Source organism: Tachyglossus aculeatus, chromosome 5 (genome assembly GCF_015852505.1).
Source record: "Tachyglossus aculeatus isolate mTacAcu1 chromosome 5, mTacAcu1.pri, whole genome shotgun sequence".
Lineage (NCBI taxonomy): Eukaryota > Metazoa > Chordata > Mammalia > Monotremata > Tachyglossidae > Tachyglossus > Tachyglossus aculeatus.
This window is the reverse complement of record NC_052070.1, coordinates 55,432,820-55,454,057: the sequence shown is the minus strand read 5'-3', so window position 1 is coordinate 55,454,057 and position 21,238 is coordinate 55,432,820. Positions and strand designations below refer to the sequence as shown.

General features: G+C 46.0%; 1 protein-coding gene and 1 non-coding gene across 2 annotated transcripts in view; one reads left to right on the top strand and one right to left on the bottom strand.

The window, feature by feature from the left end:
* Positions 1 to 590: 590 nt before the first annotated feature.
* The window catches only part of LOC119928439 (protein-arginine deiminase type-4-like), a 39,682-nt gene continuing 19,034 nt past the window's right edge, over positions 591 to 21,238 (bottom strand). Inside the window, exons 6-16 of the mRNA XM_038746697.1 lie at positions 17,749 to 17,874; positions 17,397 to 17,575; positions 16,783 to 16,886; positions 13,632 to 13,743; positions 9,981 to 10,088; positions 7,877 to 8,031; positions 6,322 to 6,466; positions 4,920 to 5,022; positions 3,357 to 3,427; positions 2,491 to 2,634; positions 591 to 1,066 (exon numbers count right to left, since the gene is read on the bottom strand). Of these exons, the coding sequence (XP_038602625.1) occupies positions 833 to 1,066; positions 2,491 to 2,634; positions 3,357 to 3,427; positions 4,920 to 5,022; positions 6,322 to 6,466; positions 7,877 to 8,031; positions 9,981 to 10,088; positions 13,632 to 13,743; positions 16,783 to 16,886; positions 17,397 to 17,575; positions 17,749 to 17,874 (1,481 nt within the window). The 3' untranslated portion in view covers positions 591 to 832. The remainder of the gene's footprint in view (positions 1,067 to 2,490; positions 2,635 to 3,356; positions 3,428 to 4,919; positions 5,023 to 6,321; positions 6,467 to 7,876; positions 8,032 to 9,980; positions 10,089 to 13,631; positions 13,744 to 16,782; positions 16,887 to 17,396; positions 17,576 to 17,748; positions 17,875 to 21,238) is intronic.
* On the top strand, positions 13,094 to 13,231 carry LOC119928987. Its single transcript, XR_005451131.1, has one exon. It is a non-coding gene; the product is annotated as a small nucleolar RNA SNORA7 (small nucleolar RNA).

Genomic DNA, 21,238 nt, shown 5'->3' with positions numbered 1-21,238 from the left:
TTCCTCGGGCAGGTCCCCGACCCAGGATGTGTCTGATGGTCTTCTCCAGCTTCTGCACATAGTATGCACTCAAATACCACTGATTGAAGAGCATTAGCCTAGGAGAGGCTCTTCATTCAGCCTGAAAAGGGCATTTTATTCATCATTCAACTTAGAAAAGAACTCTGCTCCACAACTAAGAGAACTTAGACTGAACCTAAAAGAAACTAAGCTGTGGATCAGTAGAGATTTCTAAAAGATGAAATTTCCATCCAACATACTGGCCTTATACATCTTCCAACAGTGTTCACTGCCATCAGATATGGTACTTTTAAGATTCTATAGAATGGGGGAGAGCTGGGAAATATGGTTTCTGATCTACAAAGCGACAATTAAAAAAATATGAGCAACAGGACTCAATTTCACAGTAGGTCTCACTGCCACTCACATAAGAACGATCGCTGAAGGCTAAGGCATCCTGGAACACGTTTATAAGGGGAATCTTCCATGGTGGCATGGAACAAGGAAAGTAAATGAAAACTTCACTGCAGCTTTGTTCGGTTGCTGTTCAGGCAGCAGGACTCCGGCTCCTGGGCCGGGTTGTGGTCTGGCTTTCATATTAGCAGCATCTTGGGAGATGCTGCTGCTTCCAGCTAAGCAACTGGGGGCAAAGGCCAAAGGAAGAGGCCACTGCAGTGTGCTTTAAGCAAGAGTGGGTTAGTCTAAATCAGGCTGCCAGAACTTCATTGTAATGTGTCTGCTGGTCCGATCATATCTGCTTTGCTCCAGTTGGTGTGTTTCCTCCCTGATCTGGATGGAAAGAAGCAGAGAGGATGCTAGGAGGCGTACTGGCTCAGGGGACCATATTCCACCACTTGAAGGAGAAGGGCTTCCTACGGACGTTGGTGCCACAGTGGACGTCTCCCTTCCTCTTGTGATAGGTAGAAAAGTCATCAATGAAGGTGCAGTTGAGTCCCAGGGGCTCCAGCAGGGACCGGACCTTCTCTTCCAGGCAGCAGCGACCGTTGATGACGGGCCCAAAGGGCTTGGGGATCCCCAGGTATTTCCCCAAGACCACCATGTTCACCTGCAGAGAGGGGAGAGAGATTCAGGATGGAGACAACAACCAGCACGATCCCGAGTTTACCCCAGATACTGAGCCCAGAGGATGGGAAGGGAAATGCCATTTCAAGTCTTCTGAATTAATTCCGGAGTTGGGGGTCTCTGGTCACTTACTCTCACCTCCAGACCTCAAGGGATGATCTCAGAGTTCTGGGATGGTTCTGCCACTTGGTTACTGAACGAGGTTGGAAATGATCCTTTCACTAACAAATGGCTGTACTATTGCTTTTTGACTGGGTGATTTCATGACTGAAAAGTGCTTTAAGGTTCTGGACTCAAGACAGTTTATCCTTTCAAAAGCTGGAAGGGATGAAACCTCTTCAATTACATGCCACTAAACAATATTAAATAAACCAGGTATTATTTCTGCAACTTATTAAATCCATAATTTATATTAATGTCTGTCTCTCCCTCTAGACTGTAAAGCTTACCGTAAGTGGGGAACATGTCTACCAAATCTGTTATACTGTACTCTTCCAGGCGCTCTGCCCCCAGTAAGTGCTCAATAAATATGATTGATTAATTAAAAAACATTATAAGGCATTTTTGCAAAATGAACTCAGTGAAGTCTTTTCTTTAACCTTATCATATGTTAGCATAGCAGGGATTATAGTCCAACTTTACAAACTGCGATGCTGAGGCAGAGGGCAGTGCAGTGACTTGCCCAGGAATTTATCTGGAATGTATTTATTTATATGAATGTCTGTCTCCCCCTCTAGACTGCAAACTCCTTGTGGGCAGGGAACATGTTTACCAACTCTGTTATACTGTAATTTCCCAAATGCTTAGTGCAGTGCTCTGCACACAGTAAGTGCTCAGAAAGTGATTGACTGGACATGCAGTCAATGGTGGAATCAGAAAAAGAGTCCATATCTAATTTAGACCTCAGGAACTCATTCATTTATTCATTCAGTTGTACTTATTGAGGGCTTACTGTGTGCAGACCATTAAACTAAGTGATTGAATAGTACAGTTCAACAACAGAGACAATCCCTACACAACAACAGGCTCACAGACTAGAAGAGGGGAGATAGACAACAAAACAAGTAGACAGGCATCAATAGCATCAAAATAAATAGAATTATAGTTATATACACATCATTAATAAAATAAATAGAACAATATGCATATATATACTCAAGTGCTGTGGGATGGGGAGGGGGTAGAGCAAAGGGAGGGAGTTGAGGCAATGGGGAGGAGGAGGAGGAGCAGAGGAAAAGGGGGGGCTCAGTCTGGGAAGGCCTCCTGGAGGAGGTGAGCTGTAGAGACACTACTATCTCAGAGTCCACGATGTTGTCATTGGCTGGTCCTCTTGAAGATGTTCTAAAGAATTTATAGTGATAACCCTGGGTTGTTTAGACTCACACCAGCCTGCTCCCCTCTCCTTACCATGTCTGGGAAGAAAGCTTCAGCTTTGCATTTTTTTGAAGAGTTATTTTCAGTGAGCTGGAAAAGCTGTGGGAGATCAATAATGTCTTGTTCAACCAGGCCCAAATCTCTCTTCAAGATTTCTCGGTTCCAGTCGATACAGCTCTGGAGAGATGGAAAGAAACTTACTCTGTTCCTGAGACCAGATGGGGAAAATCTAGTTTAGGCAATAAACTATTTTAAACCATTCAGAAAACAGCGGGAGACAACCTGAGTTGGTTATGTTTTCTTAGACAATGGAAGTAACAGCTCTGCATGTTAGAGCTTCCTCATCCTGTTATAAGATGTTCTACTTAGCAGTCACTTAAATTATTATTAATAATGATAATAATAATCATAATAATAGTGATATTTGTTAAGCATTTACTATGTTCCAAGTTCTGCACTAAGGATGGGGGTAGATACAAGGAAATTGGATTGGACACAGTCCCTGTCCCACGTGGGGCTCATAATCTCAATCCCCATTTTACAGATGATATAACTGAGGCCCAGAGAAGTGAAGTGACTTGCCCAAGGTCACACACCAGACAAGTGGTGGAGCTGGGATTAGAACCCACGATCTTTGGTTTACAAAGGGGGAAATACCAGGTCAAATGACACCTTCCAACTGCTTCACGCCGCCACCTCCCCATCCCAAGTCCAGCTACAATCCAAATTACCCTAAAAACGTGATTGTTTTTTGGCTAACAGCTGGGCTACACATATCAGAGAAACAATCAAGTACCTTCCTATATACACCCATCAAGGAATTATGAATGAATAGTACCTGGTAACACTCCTCCACTTAGTACTTAGAAACTACGTCCCAGGATTCTTTGTTGTCATACCTGCACATATCTATTGTGTGCGCTCAGTGTTTGGTCCGACAAAATGTCATCTATGGTTTTCTTTTCCTTTCCTATTTTAAGGACAAAAAAAGTCATCATCAAATCACCCCCATAGCAACAAAGCGCTCTCTTGATCCCCCTCTGCCTTCTCCAGACATCACTCCGGCCTCTTGTTCCAATTCCTATCCACACCCCTGCAGCTCTTGACTTTAATTTCCCTTCCTCCAACATTCTCCTTCACTCCCCAGAGTGCACTCTCTAAGGTCCCTTGACCAAATCCCACTGGGCTCTACTTTGTCCTCTTTTCCTTGACCTCTCAGTTGCCTTTGGCACTGGGGCACACTTATTTTGTTAAGTATAGTAAGTGCTTAACAAATACCACAATTATTATTATTATTCCGGCTCCACCACTTGTCAGCTGTGTTACCTTGGATAAGTCAATTAATCTCCGTTTTACAGATGAGGTAACTGACGCACAGAGAAGTTAATACTGAGAGCCTAATATGGTATATGGACTGTGTGCAACCTGATTAGCTTATATCTACCCCAGCACTTAGTACAGAGGCTGGAATATAGTAAGAGTTTAATAAATACCATAAAAAGGAGCTTAAAGCCTGGATATGGCTCACAATCCCCCATAGCACTCATGTACATTCATTGTGAATTCTATGCCTTCCACCACAGCGTGGCTTAGTGGAAAGAGCCTGGGCTTGGGAGTCTAAGGTTGTGGGTTCTAATCCTGGCTCCGCAAGCAGCATGGCTCAGAGGAAAAGAGCACGGCCTTGGGAGTCAGAGGTCATGGGTTCTTATCCCAGCTCTGCCACTTGTCAGCTGTGTGACTTTGGGTAAGTCCCTTCACTTCTCTGTGCCTCAGTTCCCTCATCTGTAAAATGGAGATTAAGACTGTGAGCCCCATGTGGGACAACCTGATTACCTTGTATCTACCCCAGCACTTAGAACAATGCTTGGCACATAGTAAGCGCTTAATAAATGCCATCACTATTATTATTATTACTATTATAATCTACTTTACTCTCCCTGCTCTGTTAGATTGCCAGTTCTTTGAGGGCAGAGCTCATGTCTAAGTGCTCCAGGCTATTTTCCCAAGTGCTTAGTATAGTCAACTATGTACACTTAGTTGCTCAAAAATTCCTATTGGCAGATTGATTGACTCATTGAAGAACAAAGAATGAGATCTGAGGAATAGCTGATGAAGGGAGTCCATATGATTAGCTTGTATCTTCCCCCTTCTAGACTGTGAGCCCGCTGTTGGGTAGGGACCGTCTCTATATGTTGCCAACTTGTACTTCCCAAGCACTTAGTACAGTGCTCTGCACACAGCAAGCGCTCAATAAATACGATTGAATGAATGAATGAATCTACCCCAGCGCTTAGTACAGTGCTTGCACATAGTAAACGCTTAACAAATGCCACAATTATTGTTGTTACTATTCAAAATTCAGTTCACTGTGCCATTCTTTACCAGTGATTAGTGCACAATTAATACCAGAGGAATTTCCAAGTTGGAGAGGGGATGACGCAGGAACAATGAACGGTACCGACCCTCAATCTGTTCGAACATCATGGCAGCTCCATGGCCCTCCAATTGCTTCTCCCGGAAGAGCTGGAAACAGGCAACAGGGCTGGCTAGGAGCAGACGGAAACCCTGGCCAGAAAAATCCTGGGGTCAGTGAGCAGCTCCTCAGTTTGATCCTCCCCCCCAACCCACGGCCTGCTGCTTCCCAGCAAAGTTAGGAAAGTAATCCCAGGACTCAAAGGTCACAAAGACTCTAGCAGCAGCCTGGGTCCATGTCTCCATTCCACGTTCCAGGACTGGTAATGACAATGACCCCCCTAGGCAGAGAAGCTGATCCTGATAGCCCTGATGCCACCCATGCTCAGTCTTGCCACATCCCCTACGATAGAGATTACAAAACAGAAACAGCTTTAGGATGAAGCATGGCCCAGTGGAAAGAGCTTAGGCCTGCAAGTCAGGGGACCTGGTTCTAATTCCAGCTATGTCACCACATCTGCTGTGTGACCTTGAGCAAGCCACTTCACTTCTCTGTACTTCAATTACCTCAATGGTAAAATGGGGATTCAATCCCTGTTCTCCCTCCTACTTTGTCTGTGAGCCCAGTGTGGGACAGGACTATGTCCAACCTGATTATCTTGTAGCTACTTTAATGCTTATTATAGTGTTGGCACATTTTAAACATCCAACAAATACTATTAAAAAACTAAGCAACAACCCCTCCCCCAGCCAAGATTGGCTCATAGCATTACTAGTGAATTTTTCTTTGACACAGAGTTCGGCCCTAGGCAGTTTTTTAATAGGCCTATTATTAATAATAATGATGATAATTACAACAATGGCACTTGTTAAGCACTTATTGTGTGCCAAGAACTGTTCTAAGCACTGGATTGGATACAAAATAATTGGGTTGGACACAGTCCCTGTCCTGCATGAGGGTCACAGTCTTAATCCCCATTTTACAGATGAGGGAACTGAGGCACAGAGAAGTGAAGTGACTTGACCAAGGTCAGACGGCAGACAAATTGCAGAGCCGGGATTAGAACCCACATCCTCTGACTCACAGGCCCGAGCTCTTTCCACTGGGCCACGCTGCTTCCCGAGGTTTATTGAGGTGAGAGAGATTGAAGTTACCTAGTAATTCAGTGATGGCCTGAACCCAGAGCCCTAGTGTGGTTCATTTAAGTCAAACCTTATGGAGCCCCATGAATAACTGAGAATCTTGATGACTACCCTGGGCTTACATTAGGGGCCTGTAGGTGTTTCCTGATAGCCATGAGCACAAAGACCATATTGTTGCCCCCTGCCATTCCTCCAACCCGTGGCTAAGTCTCGGCATTCCTGTCACTCACCCATGAAGAAACCACAGCCTCAGGGAAACAGGGAGGGTGAGCTGGGGAGGTACACTCCCGCCCAACCCGGTTCTTTCACCTTTCCTTTCCGGGCTCGGACGAAGCTCAGGAACTCATCCACATGGCCCACGAGGAGCCAGTCAGAGAAGAGTTTGATGGGGGCCTGCACTCTCTGTGCATAGAGGAAGTCCCACACAGGCTTGACTATCTCTCGGCCACCGGTCCTGTCAGTCACACAGACCAATGAACAGACGACAACGTGCTCAGTTAAAAAGTGTCCGGGACGAGAGCTGCAATTTGCATCATTTATTTACCCCTCCTTCAGCCCCTTAGCACTTAAATACATACCTGTAATTTATTTATGCATATCAATTATTCTGTCTTGCATTCTAGACTGCAAGTTCGTTGTGGACAGGGAATGCGCCTATCAACTCTGTTATATTGTAATCTCCAAGGGCTTAGTACATGTTCTGCACATGGTAAAAGCTCAATATAGTAAGGTGAATTCTCCCTTGGAAAGTTGTTCATTCAGCTGGTTACAAACAGGAGAAAGTTGTAAAGGTAAGCCAGCAGGCTTTTATGATGGTGGGATGAGAAGCAGGATGACAAAGTGGGATTGAGCAAGGACCTGGGAGTTAGAAGGTCATAGATTCTAATCCCAGCCCTGCCACTTACCTGCTGTGTGACCCTGGGCAAATCACTTCACTGCCCTGGGCCTCATTTACCTCATCTTTAAAATGGGGATTGAGACTGTGAGCCCCATATGGAACAGGGACTGTGTCCAACTTGATTTGGTTGTAGCCACCCCAGTGCTTAGTAGAGTGTCTGGCACATAGTAAGCACTTAAATACCCTTATTATTGTTATTAATAAATATGATTGATTGATTGATTGATGTTGACTGGGACTTTATCTGATGCTGCTCAAGGCAGAAGAGTATCCTGGTTCTAACACAATTATGGCCAAGGTAGAACTAAGCACTTTGCCTCTTTTTCCCCTTGTTATATTCCTGCCTGCCACCCAGAGAAGTCAGCATCATTTTTCTCCCATTGTCTAGATGGAGGATCTGACTTGGAGGAATTGTTTTGATCATCCAGGCAATTAGGCAAGGTGGTGATGATATGATTGAGTGCCTACTGGTTGCGGTAGACTTAGAGCTATACCAGACATACCAAAAGACATTAGCACAGACCCCAAAGGATTCCAAGCCCCTTTCCATTCTCCTTCGAGTGAATTGGAGTGACATAAGATGAGGCTGGAAATCACAGCGTTTCTGCAAGCGAATGAGAAACGCTCTTTTCCACAGCTGAGAGAAGCAACTTCAAAGTCTTCAGGAGGACCTACTCAGATCTGTTTCTCTAGCAGCTCCCCCTGCAACCCCAGATTCAGTCATTCATTCAATCGTATTTATTGAGCGCTTACTGTGTGCAGAGCACTGTACTAAGCACTTGGGAAGTACAAGTTGGCAACATATAGAGACGGGCCCTCCCCAACAGCGGGCTCACAGTCTAGAATGGGAAGACAGACAACAAAACATGTAGACAGATGTTGTCCGACCCCCAACCCCCCACCAAGGGTGTTCAGTGTGCTGCCCAGGTCCAGCAGGGCTCTAGGTCTGTCCTCGCCCCTTCTTACCTGGGGAAGATATTGCTGCCGACGAGGACCCTACCCAGAGGGTATTCCTTCCCCCGGACGCTGACAGGGGGACTGACCTCCAGATTGCCGAAGGAAGTAAGGCCGTCGACCCATTCTGACCCTGAGTTTCGGGTCACATACCCAAAATCTGGGCCCTAAAAAAAAGAAGGAGACATCCCCCGCACCCCCCGGAAAACTGCCAGTTAGAAAAGCATGGCCCGGCTAGGGCAAAAGCATCAAAAGCCTCAGTCTTCACGGTTGGATCAGGAACAGTGCTCTGCACACAGTAAGTGCTCAATAAACATGATTGATCTATTGATTTAATCGGGAAAGACTAGATGAAAATAATTGAGGCATAGACATCTCTAGTAATAATGTTAATGGTATTTACTGAGGGCTTATTCTATGTCAATCTCAGTGCTAAGCACTGGCTAGGTAGTAGATAATCAGATTAGACACAGTCCCTGTTCAGCGCATGACTCAAATCTAAGAAAATAAGCAGCTTATTAGTGCCAAAGGGACTCCTTCAAAGTTGGGCAAATCCGTTCTTCTTTAAGCCGAGAGTCAATGCCATTGATCATTCAGCCATTCCCATGGCTCCTAGCAACCCAACCCAACTGCCTGCCACACACAAAAATACATCTAGCAGAGGTTGGTGGATAAATTTCCAAATAAATCCATTTATTTCAAGAGACAAACACACAGATTGGACTCTTCCATTGATGGCATAAACCACACTGTCATTTTAGGTCTTAATCGTACCTGGGCACAAATCATCGTACATTGCGACAAGTGGCTCAGGGAGCCTGCCAGTTATCTCGGGTCAGGGGACCACTTCCATCTTAGAGAGGCTTCCCATACCCTATCACCTCAGACTCCTGCTGGGTCTGTGTTTAACACTGGTGTCACCCCTGGCAACTTTAAGACTCCAATTTAATAGGTGTCTCAGTCAGCCAGTCAGTCAATCTTATTTATTGAGCACTTACTGTGTGCAGAGCACTGTACTAAGTGCTTGGAGAGTACAATATAACATTAAACAGACACATTCCCTGCCCACAATGAGCTTACAGTCTAGAGGGGGAGACAGACATTTATACAAATAAATAAATGACATATGTACATAACTGCTCTGGGGTTGGGCGGGGGACGCATAAAGGGAGCAAGTCAGGGTGACGCAGAAGGGAATTCTTCCAAATTGAGCACCTTCTCTGTTAGGAGCACTGAATGAACACTTGGGAGAATAGGAGAGAGTAGCAGACCTGGCTCCAGCCCTCATTCATTCAGTCATATTTATTGAGTGCTTATGGTGTGCAGAGCACTGTACTAAGTGCTTGAAACCTACCTCATGTTGCCCTTAAATAACCTGTTGAGGTTTTCACTGGCATGTACAGAGATGGGTGTTTCAGTATCTAATGCCCAGGCTGATCTAGCTTCCTCACCATCTCCCTGTGGCATGCTCAGTGGCGGGAGAGAGGGAAAGGCTCTCCTCTGATGCCCCTGGGTCCTGGCGGGCATTCTGGAACACAGTTCCCAGTGACAAGGGGTGTCCCTTACTGCTGGGGGCACTGATCAAGCAGCATGACGTAGTAGAGAATGGACCTGGGAATTGGAAGGTCCTGGGTTCTAATTCCAGCTCTGCCACTTGTCTGCTATGTGACCTTGGGCAAGTCACTTCACTTCTCTGTGCCTCAGTTACCACACCTGTAAAATGGGGATCGAGACCATGAGCCCCATGTGGGTCAGGCACTGTGTCCAACCCAATTACTTGTATCCACCCCAGTGCTTAGAACAGTACCTGGCACACCATAAGCACTTAAATACCCTAATTATTATTACTAATGCAATGATTCAATACCTGGCGGCAGCCCGGTCTGCGTCTCCTGCAAAGCTGTTCCCCTTTCTGCCAGCCTACTCCCCGTTTCCCAAAGACCCCCAACCCAGAGACAGATGAGGATGGCTCAGACCGGATCATGTCCCATGATCATTACCACTGCTGAGGTCAATGTTGACTTCACAGAGACTCACGGGATTGGCCCCAAACCTCATGGGAAGGGCCCCAAGAACAAGACGACTGAGCCAGCCCTAACTTACCCCAGTCACGTACCAACACATACTTGAAAGGGAAATCTTTCAGCCCTCCATCTCGCGGGGAATCAAAGACGACGGGCAGTGTTTTGTGAGGAGCCTGGATGTAGCCGACCTCCATCTCATCCTGGGAAGGGGGCAGAAAGGAGACTTTGGTGAAATCAGGCAGGCTGGATTGTACATCTGTTCACGACTGGGGCTGCCTAGTTGCAGAGGTGATTTTCTCCTGTGCTTGTCAACCTCCAGCATCGTAGCCACCCTGGAGCCCAGGAAAACGAGGTGGATGAATCAGCCATGGAAAGTTATGTAGACTTGTCCACTCGTTCCCTTACCTTAGTGCAGTGCCTTACTTCAGTAGCCGAACGAAGACGGGAATCAGTTCCTACTGTGAGTCAGTGGAAGGTTTGGAACTGAAAGATTCTGGGTTGGTGTGGTCAAAGCAGTGGATTCAGGAATCTGCTTGGCCCGCCTGACTGCAATTGTTGCGGCTGAAAGTAGGGCGTGTGGCTGAGAAGCAATGTGGCTCACTGGAAAGAGCCCGGGCTTTGGAGTCAGAGGTCATGGGTTCAAATCACTGCTCTGCCAATTGTCAGCTGTGTCACCTGGGTGAGTCACTTAACTTCTCTGTGCCTCAGTTACCTCATCTGTAAAATGGGGATTAAGACTGTGAGTCCCCTCGTGGGACAACCTGATTACCTTGTAACCTCCCCAGTGCTTAGAACATAGTAAGCACTTAATAAATGCCATCGTCGGGTTTTACACTGGGCAGTTCAGTTTGCATCTGTTTTTCACAAATTAAAATATTTGGGTGGGAAGGAATGCCAGCCATGTTCTCAGAGGACCCGCTAATCGAAAAACAGGTGGAGGGGTTTTGTGGAAGGTGACCCAAATTCTGCCCCTCTTTCTGCAAAGTGCTGAGTGGACACCCTATGTTTTTTCCAAGAAATTAGAAAGTTTTGTCTTGATGCTGCTGCTCCTTGATCCCTGATCTTTAGGAGCTGCAGCCAAGATCACGCTACATCCAAGCTCATCATTTATAATTAGTAGTATCATAGATTATACTAATTATATGATACTAATAGTAGTATTACGGGCAGGGAACATATCTACCAATGCTGTTCTATTGTAATAATAATAATTGTGGTATTTGAGTGCTTGCTATGTACCAGACACAGTACCAAGTGTTGGGGTAAATACAAGCAAAGTGGGTTGGACACAGTCCCTGCCCCACGAAGGTGGGGCTCACAGTCTCAATCCCCATTTCACAGATGAGGTAACTGAGGCCCAGAGAAGTGAAGTGATTTGCCAAAGATCACATAGCAGACAAGTGACAGAGCAGCATTAGAATCCATGATCTTCTGGCTCCCAAGCCTGCCTGTGCTCTAGCCACACCTGTACTCTTCCAAGTGCTTAATACAGTGCTCTGCACACAGTAAGTGCTCACTAAATAGCATTGATTGATTGCTAATAATTCTGGTGTTTGTTAAGTACCTACTGTGTGCCAAGCACTGGAGATCATCAGGTCTCATGTGGGCTCACAGTCTAAGTAGGAGGGAGATCAGGCATTGAATCCTCCAATTTGCAGATGAGAGAACTAAGGCACAAAGAAGTGAAGTGACTTCCCCAAGGTCACACAGCAGGCAAGTGGCAGAGCTGGGATTAGAACCCAGGTCCTCTGACTCCTAGGCCCGGGCTCTTTCCACTAGGCCACAATGCTTCTCATTACTGAACAGCTTTCCAAAAGCTTCAGTTAAGTTTGGGTTGGATTGTTCCTCTGAGAATCACTTGTCTACATTTGGTCACACCCTCACTTCCAACTACCCCAGTATGGAGGTATGATCTCTGTAAATTTGTTATTTTCTAGGATTTGTACTCTTAAATTTTAAGCACTGAAATTTGAATATTTTGTTTGAGAGAGTATGTGTGTGTGTGCGTGTTTTTCACTTTGGACAACCTCTTTAGGATGAAGACTCAATGCGGGTGTTTGGAACTGGCTTTTCAGGTGGTATGGAACCCCAAAGATGTCTGGCATTTGACCTCGAATGTGGCACTCACTGCATACATATGGAATCCCAACTGGCACCACCAGTACCAGTGTTTTGAATAACTGGCAAGTTTTTCTAAGGTGATAAGGATAGTGCTTAGTAAAGTGCTGTGCACACAGGAAGTGCTCAGTACCATTGACTGACTGACTGACTTGCCTGGTCTCCCCACTTAGGAAGTAAGTTCCTCAAGGGCTGATACCATGTGGTGTTCTTGTGTTCAAATTCTCCACAGCCAGAGCCTAGAACATATATTAACATACATAATAATCAGTGGTAATTAATGAGCACTTACTATGTGCCAAGCAATGTACTAAGTGCTTGGGAAAGTACAACAGATTGAGTAGACATGTTCCCTGCCCACAAGAAGCTTACAGCCTTGAGATTAAATTACAGGTATGTACATAAATACTATGAAGCTGAAAGTGGGGTGAATATCAAGTGTTTAAGTGGTACAGATCCAAGTACATAGGCAATGGAGAATGGAGAGTAAGTTGAAATGAGGGCTTTGTCAGGGAAGGCCTCTTGGAGGAGATGTGATTTTAATAAAGCTTTCAATTTGGGGTGAGTGGTGGTCTATACTCTTAATGATGATGTTGATGATGACGAATCTCCTCTAAGGAGGCAAGGAGGAGTCCTTGGGAACTTCTTACCCCCATCACTGCAAGGAAGTCATTTTTCCTATCAGAAATCTTTCTTTGTCCCCAATACTAGCTCAGCTAGTGAGAAGCAGCATTGCTTAGCGGATAGAGCACAGGGCTGGAAGTCAGAAGGTCATGAGTTCTAATCCCACTCCACCACTTGTCTGCTGTGTCACCTTGGGCAAATCACTTCACTTCTCTGTGCCGAGTTCCCTCATCTGTGAAATGGGAATTGAGACTGTGAGCCACACATGGGACAGGGACTGTGTCCAAACTGATTTCTTGTATCACCCCAGTGTTTAACATAATAGCTGGCACATAGTGAGCACTTAATACCACAATTATTATTAGCTCATTTACAAGGAACTGTCTAGAATGGACACATGTAGGGCTAGGACTGGTGGTATCTTTGTCTAGGATGCTAAATTAGGATTCTCTAATGCACATTGCCCCTCTCAGGGTCACACCTGGAGAGTTTCCAGTACTCTACCAGTCTTGACTACAGGAGGGAGAGTCAAGCAGAGGCATGCCTATTCCATTTTTAGCTTGGTCAGTGGCTAGCGAGTGGAAGGCAATCTGCTACAAGTCAAAGCTCACCTGTGTTGGGCAGCAGCCGCAAGAGAGAGAGTCGAGGGTGGAGACTCAAGTTTACTGTGCGGAAGGAGGCAAAGGTAAACCATTTTTGTATTTTTACCAAGAAAACTCTATGGATATACTTACTGGAATGATTGCAGATGGAGGTGAGGTTTTCTGGGAGAGATATGTCCATGGCATCCCTATGAGTAGGAGACGACTCGACAGTATAAGACATGACAAATTCGCTCCGAATTTCTAGTGTATCTGGTGCTGGACTGGGGTTATAAATTCCTGGTTTCACCTCCTGTCTTTTGGGACTGACTCCAGAAATTCTCCGAGTCAGATTCCCATAGCTCTTTACATCACCCCGGGAGGATTTCAGACCTCAAACCCCTCATCATTATGATTTACCTGGATCCACACGTCCAGATCGTTTACCTCTTCAGGGCAGATGGTCAGCTTGCACTTAGCTTTCTTGGCAAGAGCTGTCACGGAGTCAACAAAACGCTGGTTTTCTTTTATGCTGCAGAGAGCAAGGCAGACTGACTCAGTCTCCTGTGCTCTGAGTCTCAAGGCATGGTAATCCAGGTTGGCCAGAAAACTAGTTGGCAACACTCAGGGAGGGTGGAGGTCTCCTTGAGAGCAACCCGCAGGTCCAGGGGATCCCGCGTGTCAGGACTGGTGGAGGGGCAGCTTTGATGGACGGGTGGGAAGGGGAAGGGGGTAAGGGGATGCTGCCTCAGGGCCCCCTGGGCTGCTGCTTGGGCTAATACTGAAGGCCAGGCCCAGACAAGGCATGGTGTGTGCGCACCTCTCCTCCCAACCCTGCTTTCATACCGACTCAGAGGAGCAGCCAATCCTCCAGACTTTAACGCAGTTAAAGTCTGCTCCTAGTTATCACACCCTCTCCTACCATTCCTTCACCAATTTCTGCCTGGGAGTCAGAAGTTGTGGGTTCTCATCCTGGATCTGCCACATATCTGCTGTGTGACCTTGGGCAAGTCATTTCACTTTTCTAGGACTCTGTTACCTCATCTGTAAAATGGGAATCAAGACAGTGATCCCCATTTCATTCATTCAATCGCATTGAGCACTTACTGTTTGCAGAGCACTGTACTAAGCACTTGGGAAGTAGAAGTTGGCAACATATAGAGATGGTCCCTACCCAACAGCGGGTTTACAGTCTAGAAGGCTCATATTTGGGACAGGTACTATGTCCAACCTACCTAGTATCTACCCCAGCACTTAGTACAGTGCTTGACACAAGGTTTATCAAATACCACAATTATTATTATTATTATTGTTATGAAGTGATTACTATGTAGATACAAGCTAATCAGGTGGACACAGTCCATGTCCCATACGGGGCTCACAGTCTTAATCCCCATTTTTCAGATGATGTCACAGGCATGGAGAAGTGAAGTGACTAGCCCAAGGTCACACAGCAGACAAGTGGTAGAGCCAGGATTAGAACCCATGATCTTCTGACTTCCACGCCCATGCTCTACCCCTAGGCCATGCTGCTTCTCTAGCTTCTCCTTGAGTGCGTTATTTATACCCACTGCCTTCACTTTCCCTCCCCTAATTCTCTCCTTAACCCTCTCCAATCTGGCTTTTGCCCCTTTCTCTGCTTGGAAACTGCCTAAGGTCACCGATGATATCCTTCTTGAAAACAATTTAATGGATTCTACTTTATCCTAATCCTCCTCTACCTCTCAGCTGCCTCAACCCTGTGGACCACCCTCGTTTCCTGGAAACATTATTTAACCTTGGCTTCATTGACACAGTCCTCTCCTGGTTCTCTTCCTATCTCTCTGGCTGCTCTTTCTCAGTCTCTTTCGTAGGCTCCTCTTCTGCCTTCCACCTTCCAACTCTGGGAGTCATCATCAATTGTATTTATTGCAGCACTGTATTGAGTCCTGCAAGGCTTAGCTATGGGTCCCTTTCTACTCTCCATCTATATCCACTCCCTTAGAGAATTCACTTGGTCCCATGGCTTCAACTATAATCTCTATTCAGATGATCCCCAAATCTACCTCTATAGCCATGACGTCTCTGCAGTCATACATTTCCTCCTACCTTCAGGACAACTCTACTTGGATGTCCCACAGACACCTTAAATTTAACATGTCCAAAAACAGCATTCCTCATCTTCCCACCCAAACTTTCCTTCCCGTGAACTTCCCATCAGTATAGCCAATACCACCACCTTCCCTGTCTCACAAGCCCTTAACCTTGGCATCACCTTCAACTCATCTCTCATTCATCCCACACATTCAGTCTGTCACGAAACCCTGCTGGCTCCACCTTCAAAACATTGCTAAAGTCTGCCTATCCACTCTATCCCAACTGCTGCTATGCTGACCCAAACACTCATTATAACCCACTTTGACTACTTTAATCAGCCTCCTTACAGATCTCCCTGACTTATCTCTTTCCACTCCAGTCCTTATTTCACTCCACCGCCTAGAGCAGTCTACATCTGCCACTCTTCAAGAACCTCCAGTGGTTGCCCATCCACCTCCACGCCAAAACAGAAACTTCTTACCCTCAGCTTTAAAACACTCAATCAGCTCTTCCTGTCACACTTTACGTTGCCGATTTTCTACAACTCAAACTATACACTTCACTCCTCTGAATGCCAACCTACTCACTGAACTTCAATCTCATCTTTCTCACCAGTAGAGAAGCAGCGTAGGTCAGTGGAAAAGAGCACAGGCTTTGGAGTCAGAGGTCATGGGTTCAAATCCCGGCTCCACCAATTGTCAGCAGTGTGACTTTGGGCAAGTCACTTAACATCTCTGTTCCTCAGTTACCTCATCTGTAAAATGGGGATTAGTAGTGAGCCCCACATTGGACAACCTGATCACCTTGTAACCTCCCCAGTGCTTAGAACAGAGCTTTGAACATAGTAAGCACTTAATAAATGCCATTATTATTATTATTATTATAAAATTGGGAGAAGCAGTGTGGCTCAGTGGAAAGAGCACAGGCTTTGGTGTCAAAGGTCATGGGTTCAAATCCTGGCTCTGCCAATTGTCAGCTGTGTGACTTTGGGCAAGTCACTTAACTTCCCTGTGCCTCAGTTATCTCATCTGTAAAATGGAGATTAAGACTGAGCACCCCCATGGGACAACCTGATCACCTTGCTACCTTCCCAGCACTTAGAACAGTGCTTTGCACATAGTAAGCACTTAATAAATACCATTATTATTTTTATTTTCCTCCCTTTAACCTGTGACTCCCTCCCCCTTCATGTAAAACAGACCATTCTCCCTACCTTAAAAGCCATATTAAAATCATGCCTTCCCCAGCTAAGCCCTCATTTCCCCTACTCCCTCTCCCTTATCTATGTCACCTATGCACGTGAATCTTTTACTTTTAAGAACTTGCTTGTCAGTCTATGACTGCATTTTACGGTACCCTCCCAAATGCATAGTACAGTGCTCTGTATCCAGTAAGTACTTATGAATATCATTGATTAATCAATTAGGGGACACTGGGGACAGCACATAGCATCCCAGGAGGCCCCACCCCACAACGCCAGGCAGACCCCCCTCACCTGCACACATACACCTCCTGAGGGGCCAGAGTGTTGGGAGTCATGATCCAGGGAGCCACACGGAACACCACCGTGTCTTCGAAGATCGGGGCCTCGGGGATGTCCTAACAAAGGCAGAACAAGAGGCCATGGCCTGATTCCCCTCCTCAACCTAACCCATCCTCTACCTCCTGACCTTTCTTCCCCTGCACCCGATGGAGAGGAATGAATGTGATCTTCCATGACGACCACATCTCCTGCATCTCAACATCCCCAACCCTCTCTTCTTTCCTAAATCTCATCTTCCATGCCCACATCCCCTGCAACTCAAAATTCGCAACCTCTCTTTTCTCCTAGATCTCAGCCTCCATCTAGCACCCTGCAACCCACATCTCGCTCTAGCCTTTTTTGCCTCCCGGCCTCCATTATCCATTGGCTCCATTCTATCCTGCCTTCATGCTCCCCTCAGCCTCCCTGAAGTTTTAATCCTTCCCAATTTCCCTACAGTCTCCATTCTCCCCAGCTCCCACAGTCTCAGTCCTCCCCCAACCCCCAGCACCTGCTCTTTCCTAGCCCCTCCCCTTGTCCTCTCCCAGCCCTGGCCATCTCCCCCAGAGCTCCATACCCGCCTGTACCTGATGGACCCGGCCCAGCAGTGTGACCGAGAAGGGAACCAGGCCAGAGAAGTCGGCATCAGGGAAGGCGAGCCCCTCTATATAGAAGGTTCTGTCCTGCTGGCCATTCACTGGCTCCAGTACATGTGAGGCCTTGTGTGGCCCCAGTACCATCTCAAACTGGGCCTGAAAGCCTTCATCTGTGAGCCAGTGAAAGAAGGGAGAACAAAGTGAGATTTGGGACCAAACCCACTCTAAGTGTACACTAGTCACTGGGGTCAGGGGACAGTGAAGGAGGAGGGAAGAAGAAGATGGAGTGCTTGGGGAGGAGGAGGAGGAGGAGGAAGAGGGAGAGGAACTTAACAGTACTCACTTTTGCTTTGAAAAACTCTGACTTTTTTCATCTTGGACATGGGGATGTGCAAAACCAACTTGTGCTGGGCAAAGAATTCCTCAGGGCCCTGTGCTCTCAGAACCATCAAGGACATGTCTTTCAGGTCTAGAATGAAAGAATGACAGGGATGACAAACTGAGGCAGAGGGGAGCAAACACCCAGGCTAAGGGAAGCCAAATGGAGGAGATTGAGGGACTTCAGGCTCCCCCATCTAGCTCATTATCTCGTTTAGTCTCAGCAGTCAACAGCTGGTGAAGATTTTCTAAGAGGAATCAAGCCCTTCGATGCCCCAAAGGTATGGTGATTGCAGTTCAGATACACAGCATGCAAGACCTCTAGCTCAGTGATATGTAGAATAGTCTCTGCTCACTGCTTACTGTCTCTAGGATGTATGAGACCTTGAGTAGCCCCAGGCCCCATCTCAAACCTGGGCCTGAAGGCCTTCACCTGTGAGACTTTTCATTTTTTTTTCCCTTAAATATGATACTTAAGCACATACTATGTGTCAAGCTCTGAGAAAAACACAAGATAATTAGTTCAGACACAGTCCCTGTCCCACATGGGGCTCACAGTTTAAAGTACAAGGGAGTAGGATTTAATCCACATTTTACAAATGAAGTAACTGAGGCACAGAAAAATGAAGTGATTTGCCCAAGGTCACACACAGAAAAGTCACAGAGCTGGGCTTAAAACTCAGGTCCTCTGACCCTCAGGCCTGTACTCTTTCTACTGGGCCACGCTGCTTCCCTGCTTCATTCCACAACATTTCCTTCATCCATTTAATCCAACAGGCTCAGTGGGCAGTTTAAAAAAAATCTACTTTGGCAAGTCCGGTCCTCATTATGACTTAATGGAAAGATCACAGATCTTGAAGTCAGAGGACCTGGGTTCCAATCCCAACTGTGCCATATACCTATTTGTTCTGATGATTTTGACACCTGTCTACATGTTTTGTTTTGTTGTCTCCCTCTTCTAGACTGTGAGACTGTTGTTGGGTAGGGACCATCTCTATATGTTGCCCACCTGTACTTCCCAAGGGCTTAGTACAGTGCTCTGCACACAGTAAGAGCTCAATAACTACAATTAAATTAATGAATATGCCTGCTATATGACCTTGGGAAAGTAACTTAACTCAGTGCCTCAGTTACCTCATCTGTAAAATGGGGATTGAATACCACTCACTCCTACTTAGACTGTGAGCCCCATGTGGGACAGGGACTATGTCCGATCTGATTAACTTGTATCTACCCCAGTGCTTAGAACAGTGTTTTCCACATAAGTGCTTAACAAGTACCATAATAATAATAATTGTTATTATTATTATTATTTCAGGCCAAGGTAGCCTGACCCCATGCCTGTATTTTAGCCAGCTTTTCTAAAATGTCCTGTTTCCCATGTGAAATCAAAATGGATTTGCACGGCAGTCATTATAAAATGAGTAATTTATATAGCTCTAGCCATTGCCCAGTCGATTCTGCAATGATCATGGACCAACTCAACCAGAATGGCTTGTTCTTCTTCTCTGTCAGTCAGTTGTCAACCGTATGTATTGAGCACTTACTGTGTACAGAGAACCAAACTAAGCACTGTGGAGAGTATAATGTAACAGACACATTCTCTGCCCACAGCGAGTAAATTGGCCCTGCCCCAGCTGACCCTGTCTCTTCCTTGCCTCGTTAATCCAACAGTTCAGCACAACCCAGTGCCTCCCAATCTGGGTAGAGGAATGCAGCAGGCAGGGTGGGAGAGCCCAGGCTTTGGAGTCAGAGGTCATGTGTTCAAGTCCCGGCTCCACCAATTGTCAGCTGTGTGACTTTGGACAAGTCACTTAACTTCTCTGTGCTAGTTACCTCATCTGTAAAATGGGAATTAAGACTGTGAGGCCCCCGTGGGACAACCTGATCACCTTGTAGCTTCCCCAGTGCTTAGAACAGTGCTTTGCACATAGTAAGTGCTTAATAAATGCCATTATTATTATGATGATGCCTGCTCCAGAGCTGCTACTCTCCCCTCCTTCCTCCACCCCATTCTGCTGCCCCAAACCTTCCCCACACCCCAATCTCTTTGGGGCTCAAATGCAGAATGGGCTAAAGGCAGCCAAGAAGAGTGAGGGTGAGTGGAGATGGGCTCCAAAGATGGGGAGCCATCTAACCAGAAGTTTGGGTGTTTTTTTTTTTTAAAAAAAAAAGGGCGTGAGGAAAGTGGGACCAGTGCAGATGAAGGGTGAGGAGACATTAAAGAAGGGTTTGAGAGAGAGAGAGAGAGAGGCAGATGAGGAAAGAATGAAAAGTAGCATGGTGTAGTGGCTAGAGCCTGGGCATCAGAAGATCATGGGTTCTAATCCAGGCTCTGCCACTTGTCTGCTGTGCAACCTTAGGCAAGTCACTTCACTTCTCTGTGCTTCAGTTACCTCGTCTGTAAAATGGGGATCAGGATTATGAGCCCCATGTGGGACAGGGACTGTCCTCAACCCAATAACCTTGTGTCCAACCCAGCATTTAGTACAGTGTCTGACACATAGTAAGTGTTTAAAAAATATCATAAATATTAAAGAATGACCAATAAGGACTTGTTAAAACAATATTTTGTCTCTAATAATTTCTAAAGGACACCTTTTATTAATGATAAAGTTCAAGTCCCATATAAAATGTTTAAAAGATGTCCTATAAAACCCACTAGATTGTAAGCAACATAAGGGTAGGGCTCATATCTACCTACTGTATTGTGCTCTCCATAAATTGCTTAATAAAGTGCTCTGTACATAATAAGTGCTCAATAAACCCTATTGATTGAAAATCATCAAGCATGCATGATCCTCAGTCTACAGCAGCCAAGCCTCATGAACTGAAGAACATTGACCCAAAAGCCTCATTTGGTCAAGAGCCACAGAATAAAACCAATTCCTTCAGCCAAAACATCAAGCTGGAGTTCCTGGGGGGCAGGAGGTTAAGGGACATGGATAGAGGTGAGTGAAGGATGGCCAGACCAAGAGCTGTTTATTGCACCTCTCCCCACCTGGGGTTCATATGGGTTGCCAGGGGGGCTTTGCTATTAGTCAGTCATATTTTTTGAACACGTACTGTGTGCAGAGCACTGTACTAAGTGAAGGGGGTAGTACAAAACAACAAACCCATTTCCTGTCCATAACAAACTTACAGTCTAGAGGGGAACAGAGACATTAATATAAATAAATGAATTACAGATATGTACATAAGTGCTGTGGGGCTAGTAGGAGGGGTGAATAAAAGGAGCAAGTCGGGGAGTGGGAGAAGAGGAGAGAAGGGCTTAGTCAGAGAAGGCTTCTTGGAAGAGATCTGCTTTCAGTAAGGGTTTGAAGTGTGTGGAGAATAATTGTCTGTTGGATACCAGGAGAGAGGGCATTCCAGACCAGTGGTAGGATGTGGGTGAGAGGTCGGCGGCAAGACAGATGAATTCCAATCACAGTGAGTAGGTTAGCATTAGAGGAGCC